Consider the following 8105-nt stretch of genomic DNA (forward strand, 5'->3'; position numbering starts at 1 on the left):
AATAAGAAGACCGTGTAATTAACAAGGGGTCAATGTTTTTATTAGAGCACAGAGGGTTGCATTTGCATTTACAAAAGAGTGTGACTACAGGAGAATAACAGTAGTTGCTCATTTAGGGCCCACGGGCAGCTTCTCCATGTCGTGGATGCCATCTTTGTCGATCAAACGGACAGTGAAGGAAGGCAGGTTCAGGATGAATCGTTTGTTGAGCTTTTGGAGAACAAGGAAATATACAAAAACAGTAATAAAAGGTCGTAAACATGACAAAACCCACGATTGAAATAGCTCAGGAGGTGGCTTGTATAAACCACTGAACCAAAACAGAAGGATTTAAACACTTTCTGAAGAACATGTGGTTCTTGTTGGCGAGAAAAGGCACAACTACAGTGCTTAAGTGGTTACAGTCTTTTTTTTTTTTTTTTAAGAAAATAATACTTTTATTCAGCACAGATGACAGTAAACATTTATAACATTACAAAATATCTCTATTTCAAATAAATGCTACTCTTTTGAACTTTGCCCATCTATTGTGAAAATTGTTTCACTAAAATGCATTGATAATTACAAAATGTTACAAAATGTAAGAATGATTTCTGAAAGATCATGTGACAGCTGCTGAAAAATCAGCTTTTCTTTCACAGATTGTTTTGTTTCTTTTTTTTTTTATAAAGTAAACTTTATTTCTTAATTTTGAAGTATGTGGGATTTGGAGAAATGTATGCGATATGTTTGAATCTAACTGCAAATGTGAACAATAGTAATAGTGATTCCCGCAGAAACCACCAGTAATTATAAAATTACATGGATGAACGGGCCAGCATATGGAGAGCAACTTACCTCCTCTAAACACTTCTTGAGCAGATCCACAGCCTCCTCACGAGTCAGATCTGGAGGAAGAAGAACGGAAAAACTGGATTAGAACGCAGTAAATAAAATTATAGCCTCTTAAGTGAAAGTGCAGAATCACCTGGTCTGTAATGTCGGTCCAGGATGGAGAGAGTGAGGAAGGCACCATATCCATGCGCTGCGAAGGGGGCTTTGGCAAGCGCTGACAGGTAGTCCATGTAGTACAGTCCTGGACCATCGGCCTCATCATATCCTGCCAAAAGCAGGTTTACATGGTATGGAGTCTAAAAAAAAAAAGAGAGAGAGAGAAAAAAGCTATTTTAATCACTTAATCCACACATGAAGAAACGTAATTACGTAACATATGGTTTAGTAAGAGGTTTTTACTAAATGATAAAAATCTGACTGTACATTATTCATCTAATCACTGACCAAATAAATAAAGACACTTAATATTAATATTTTTGCCACAAAAAAAAAGAAAAAAAAAAAGATAATTCTGACTCGTCACAATAATTTTTTCCCTTTGTAATAGAGATTCTCTCAATTCAGATTTTTTTTCTCTCATAATTCTTACATAATATAAACAATATAAACTCAGAATTGCGAGAAATAAACTTGAAATTCAGAACTTAAAATTCAGTAATTCTGTATTTTTCCTCTAAATTCTACATTTACATCTAACACTTTTTTTTTATGCCACAGATAAGAAAATGAAAAAGGTAAATGGCTTTTATCTCACAATTCTGACTTTTTTATATCTTGGTATTTTATGAGATATAAACTATAAAAAGAAGTCAGAACTGTGAGAAGTTAAAATTACCTTTATTTATTTATTTATTTATTTTTATTCTATGGTGGAAACAGGATTCCTCAATATGGGAGCCATGAAACAAGCAGAGTTTTGTAGAAAATCAACTGCCTGGGAGGAAATACTTGACAGCAACTGACCAATCAGAACCAAATAGAGTCATTAAAAAAAAGTTTACCATAATAAAAGTTTGATGATAAAATGAAAAAGAAATGCTGCAATACCCAAGCATAGACGTAAAAAAATCTGCCTGAAAACACCAACAACCACCAAACTTGAACGCATTAGATGGAGGGAGAGAGAGAGAGAGAAGAAGAGAGAGGAGAGCAAAGGGAGGGGTGTGAAACAGCCGTGAAAGGGGAGAGAAGGGGAGGGAGGGGAGTGTGGAGCGGTCTGGGGGGGGTCGCTGGTGTCACCAGCAGTGTGACATCTGCAGGAAGACAGCACCCCTGCTGCCGCGAGCACCTACCCACCTCCTCTCTCCTCTCCTCCCCTCCGTCTCCCGCCCTCACCCCTATGCCCTGGAGCAGTGCCAGCTCTCATTAAAACTTCTTTTAGTCCTGTTCCCTCTATCTTGCTCGTGCTCGCTCTATCTCAAAACTCTGTTCGGCTGAAACTACATTCGCTTTCCCCCACGTTTCCCGGCTGCACGGCTCTCAGATAGGGAGATTTCAATCCACATTCTGCCTCCACTGCAATCGGCCAAACTTGGTGCCATCGGGTGGATTTAAAGGTGAAGCGTGTCATTTTTCCAATGTTAAAATTCACAGTTTAACGTGCAAGTTTAAGACATCTGAAGGACTTACAAAGTGTGTTTGAGAGACCCAACATATAAACTTTACGCTGAACTAATGATTTAAAGCAACTGTACATTTTACCTTGAGATATTGGTTTCAAAAAATCATTCTGATGGTTCACTGACATCTAATAAGATGAATGGCGTCCGTTTCTCTTCCCAAAAACATCTGTTCTGTGGGTTTAGTGAATGGGTTCAGGTGGATTGCTTTATAGCAGCAAAACAAATGCATATACACAGCTATCCATAGTACTAACAATGATCCATTTAGGACAGTAAATTCCTCTTACTTTATACTACAAAAAAAAAAAAAAGTGTTTCTTTAAGCCCAAAGTATACCTCAGTTTTGACGCAAACACTTATGCCTGAAGTAAAAATGCAAATGCAAGTATTTTTCTTTTTCATTTCTATTCTAGCATACGCACACAGTCGCTTCATTTAATAGTGCACAAAGATAGAAGGTCAGCATTAGAAAGTTTCTAGTGTCCGCAATTTTTCTCTCCGGAAGTTACGAGTGATAAAAATGTATTTTGTACCCGTTAAATTGTAGTTGCATGTACGTGTAAAAAACAGAAATGACTCTTAAAACACTCAATGGACTTTCAGAAAATCCTCTTTTCAAAGAGAGATCTTATTTTTCTAAGCGACTAAATGTAAAAAAAAAAAAACTTGGTCCACACAAAGAGATGCATTAAGCTGTATACATAAACATTTTGTATTGTATTGGCATTTCGTCCAAATGGAAATTTAATTTTTTAATCTGGTCTCATGACTGAATTCGAAAATGACACTCTTGGATTTCCGTGCGTACAGCACTAAACAATGATGTCATCATCATCAAACACCACAATTTCACGTAAAAATGGCAGACTACATGCTTTTGTTCATGCTGCAATGCAACATCTTCTTATGCGTTGTTGTGTTTGTATACAGCGTGCAAGGTTTATGCGCATGCTCCAAGTCTTCAAGTGTTCGAATTACAGCGCCACATATTGGTCTGACATGTATACTACATCGTTTCACTGGTTTGCATAAGCGCAGATATTTCTTGAGACAAAACTCTTTTTACTTAATTTACAAGGAAAAAAAAGGATTGGAGAGGGAAAGCTCTGGCTTCATGTGGACGTGGCATAAGAAACACTCCACACAGCAACAGCCTAGCAAATAAATGGCAGTGCAATTATTATATATTTTTTTACAAGCCTTTAACATATATAGAATGTTTTAAATTCCCAAAAAGGGTTCTTTGTAGCATAAAAATTTTCTTCTCACACACAAAAAAACAACTGGTTATTTTAAGAATTGTTTACTGAAAGGTTCTTTTGGGAAGCCAACAGCCCTGTGCGGAAGCTTTATTTTTTAAGAGTGTAAATGTGAATACATAGTCTCAAGTCCAGTTCCTTTGAGCGTGGATGAGACTATAGCAGATCCACCTAAACTCACCTGAGAGGCTTTAATCTGATCTGGGCCACCCCCCTGCTCTCTGGGGCACGTTTGGGTAAGTAAACACCCCCTAGAGAAAGCTCACCTATGCAACATGCTTCACTCCCAGCAGGGAGGGTTTAGAGGAACAGGGGCTTGTTGAAAGACAAGGTTTGAGTTTGTCTGAAATTCCCTCGAGTGTCATCTACCCCTCCGTATAAACTCAACACCTGTTTCCCACACTCTCCACCAACCTCATGAGCCACGGTTCAAACATTACAGCCTTTCCTCTCACCTGAGTCCCTGTTACAAAAACTGAGGGACACCAAACAAAAGCTTCGCACAGAGACTGATAATTGTACCATATCATTCATTCACCCTGCCTTTCGCTTTCATGTTCTGTTCCTGCGCTCCCCATCCCTTTGCCCACTGCCCCAGGACATGTTCTCCTCTTTGGCATCTCTGCCCAATCTGCCGTATTAATTGTTCATCTGTAGTGGAACAGGGGAATGCCTCGCAATATGGCACCAGTAATTATTTGTGCCAGTGTGCTGGGAGAGAACAAGCGGCCAATAATGTTTCACGTGTGCCAATGATGGCAAACTGTTGCTGGACTGTTCTACAGAGAGCTTCAGGGGATGTTGGACGCAGCACACGGTTAAAATAAAAAGCACAGCACATAAAACAAGCACATAAAATGTGCGTTTGGCTGTTCTGAACAGTATGTTTGGACTCCATCGGAGCATCTGCCGCCTCTTTCTTTCTACGTAAAGATCCGTCTGAGAAGCCACTCCAGGGGAGCCCCAAAGGCCCAGTTGTTTTTTTAGAAACCTGGTCCTTAAAGCGTGCATGACATCTCTCTAATTTAAACATCCCGAAGGATTTAAGCACAAATGAAATGGGTTAAATAATATGCAAAGTTGTACCCATAATCCTTATTTTAAAGACAAATCTGAGACTTTCCTTTGAATATTGTTACACATCGTGGAGTATGCAAGTATCAATATATGAACAAAACAATATATTAGTCAAATGTTCCTCGCTTTGAGGCACATTCGAGGAAAAATATTGAAACAGACTCATTTATTCCCTAGTTCTGTGGGCAAGTAGCATTTAGGTCAAGATGAACTAAAAGAGTGCAGATATATGAACTTTTAGCACTTCTGCTGCCCCCCAGAGACCACCCCTCCTAACCTTTCCCCCTTTTGACTTGCTCTAATTGTTTTTTGTAATCATTTTCTCCACTCTGCTATTGTGACAGGAGGCAGTTACACTCTTCCTAACAAATTAACACACACACTACCAGACAAAAGATCCAGGATGGCGACAAGCCCATTTTTACACAGATGGGTGCACTCCATGTTGCCCTTAGTTTAACACACGATCATATAAGCAGGAACACATTACATAGAAGGCGCAGGTGTCAACGACCTTTGAGACCTTGATATCACCTCCACACATTCAAAACACACTGGCATCTGTTTTTAAGTACACTTTACACCGGCTGCATTCAGATATACTTTGTGGCACACCGCGCATTGCTGTCGACAAAAGGACTGAAGAGAGAAAGCAAAGCAATGTAAAAGAGAAAAAGTGACTGAAAACGTGTTTTTAACTGATGTATACACTACCATTCAAAAGATTGGGGTTAGTAAGATGTTTTTTTAAACGGAATACAGTAAGGATGCATTAAATTGAATAAGAAAATGTAAAGGCATCACATCAGTTTCCACAAAATTATAAAAAATCACCGTTTTCAGTATTGATAATAAAAAAGAAAAATTTCTGAAGGATCATGTGACACTGAAGACTTAAGCAATGGCTACGGAAAGCACTCAAAGTACTACAATTACATTTTCAAATATCTTACAACAGAAAAAAGCTATTTAAAATTGTAATTATATTTCTTATGCAATTGCCAACCCCGGAGTTATGAACAGTAGTCACTATACACTACCCATTTCATATAATAAAGTGTTTTATTTTTATGGCATTTCTATTCAAGTCTAGCTACAGTAAAAAGGGGGGAAATTATTTGCTGTTTTTTTTTTTTTTTTTTACAAGTAACACTATGTTTGATCTATTCTAGATTGCATTTCAGGTCTACACAATGTGTAATTAATCTTTGAAAAATTAAGGTTTGGAAACAAACTATGCAATATTTATTTTTATACTACGGGGCCGCTGAATACTTGAATCTGATTGGCTGACGAACGTTTACACAAGCTTTCTCTCTCTCGGTGTCTGTCACTCGCTTTCTAATAACTTCATTAATAACTGCATTGGAATGCTATCAACGGCTCAAGCCTCCATTATCAGTTTTAAAATTACATTTTGGAACTAGCAAAAGAGGAACTGGATGAGATGGGGAGGAAATAATCCTACTCACAATTGTGATTTAAGTACAAAAACCGGACGAATCCTTCACGTTGTGGTCGCATCACCACCTCGGGTGTGCATTTTTTTTCTAATAATTCAACGGCCTGTTGGCAATTATTCCTTACATGTAAAAGTGCATTCAGAGATCATAGCACATTCTGATTCTCTACCAACCCGACTCCGCAGATAGTCTGCAAGGTTTTTCCTTGTGAAGTTTGCAGCAGCTGCTGGGCTGAGCTCATATCCTGCAGAAACAGACAGATAGATATACCAGAAAAAATTCATAAAGCAACACAAACAGTTGACATGTAGAGGGCATGTGCAATTTATGATCAATTTTAAACAAAATACAATTCTTATGATAATTTCTCACGTAAAGTGAAAAATTATTAGACATCTTCTGAACTAAAGATTGAAATTAAATGTATTCCTACTAATCAAATTAATGATGTTTAGAGTTACAAATGACAAAAAAACAAAACCTTGACGCTCTGAACAGGAATGTGATTTTACACTTTCCATTACAATCAATTAACCTTAAGGGGGAAAAAAAGAAGAGAAAAATGAGCGCTTACCATTTCTCATTTTGTAAAGCTGAACATTTTTCTGAATGTATTCTGCAAATTGTACTGTGTCACCAGCTTCACCCACACACAGGAGCAGGATCTTTTCGCTGAGCTTGAACATCTTGTCATAATCTGGTAAATATATACAACAAGTCATCTTAGCATTATGTCCAACAGAACCCTAACACATTTTGTTAGTCTGGGGGTAAATGGGAGAAGGGATACCGCTAAATTGACTGGGAATGGGCACATCAATATAGTATAATTTTTCCTCACACTGCACAACAATAATTACTAGATTTATACATTTATAAAAAAAAAAGAGGAAGAATTTTTTTTTGGTGCATCCTTTGTAGCCACAACCATATTAGGGAGAGGGACACTCTTCTTGAAAGCACTGGACAACATTTTGTCGTGTATGGAATATTTCACCATTTTTACTCCGTTTTCTCAAAAAATAAAGATAGAAAAATGTGACTACATGTATCTGCTAAAAACATCAAATTCTTAATTCTAATATGATGAGACTTGGATGAAGTAAGGTTAAATTTGAACCTAGACCACAAACAGCAACACTAACTTTACTTTATGGAGTTTACTGTGAATTGTAATATTCCTTCTTTGTAACTATGCAGGCGATCTTACTTTCACTTTCAGAAATAAATCGCAAACTCATCCGAGGACGCTCAACTGACACTTGAGGATAATAACTCACGTGTTGCTCCCGTTGAAGGTTAAAGGTGTATTCTAAATGATGTTTAATAGTCTGATTTGAATATATGAACTTAATATGTAAATCAGTTCAAAGCACAAACTGTGTTAGCACTAGCCTAGGTAACGTTAGCTAACATACTTCGGTTAAAACTTATTAGCAATTGCCATCTGTTCTGAAATCTTGACAACAAGTAAATTAAGAAATTAAGACAGATTTGTACAAACACTAAAATATGGCTAATTTTTGTGGTCTACAATACTTTTATAGATTAAAATGTATTGAAATTAATTTAATTGTTATCTGACCGGTTAGCATGCAGCTAGCATGCTACTACACGTCAAACTCACCGTGTTTCATCTGGATTATACTGCTGGCTGCTACATTATCTGCCGCAACCAGCACAAAGTCTGGCCCCTGAATCCCGATCAAGTATTCCATGTTGCAGACCGAGTCTAGAGGCAAAAAAACACGCTCTGATCACTGAGTAGACTTATAGTGCAGCTCAATCAGATATTACACAGCAAAACCTAAGTGGAGCTCAACGGCGGCGCACACTTCAGACGTCATCAG

The 8105-nt window shown here is 37.6% G+C and overlaps 1 protein-coding gene across 1 annotated transcript; it reads right to left on the minus strand.

Moving 5' to 3' along the window:
* Positions 1-18: 18 nt before the first annotated feature.
* LOC113120018 (proteasome subunit beta type-2-like) lies at positions 19-8105 on the minus strand. The gene is made up of 6 exons (XM_026289827.1): positions 7883-8105; positions 6830-6952; positions 6429-6499; positions 968-1130; positions 838-887; positions 19-210 (listed from the first exon to the last, which is right to left on the minus strand). Exons 1-6 carry the CDS (start codon positions 7971-7973, stop codon positions 109-111), a joined length of 600 nt encoding a protein of 199 aa, XP_026145612.1. The 5' UTR covers positions 7974-8105; the 3' UTR covers positions 19-108.

Source organism: Carassius auratus, chromosome 19, assembly GCF_003368295.1.
Source record: "Carassius auratus strain Wakin chromosome 19, ASM336829v1, whole genome shotgun sequence".
NCBI classification, from domain to species: domain Eukaryota; kingdom Metazoa; phylum Chordata; class Actinopteri; order Cypriniformes; family Cyprinidae; genus Carassius; species Carassius auratus.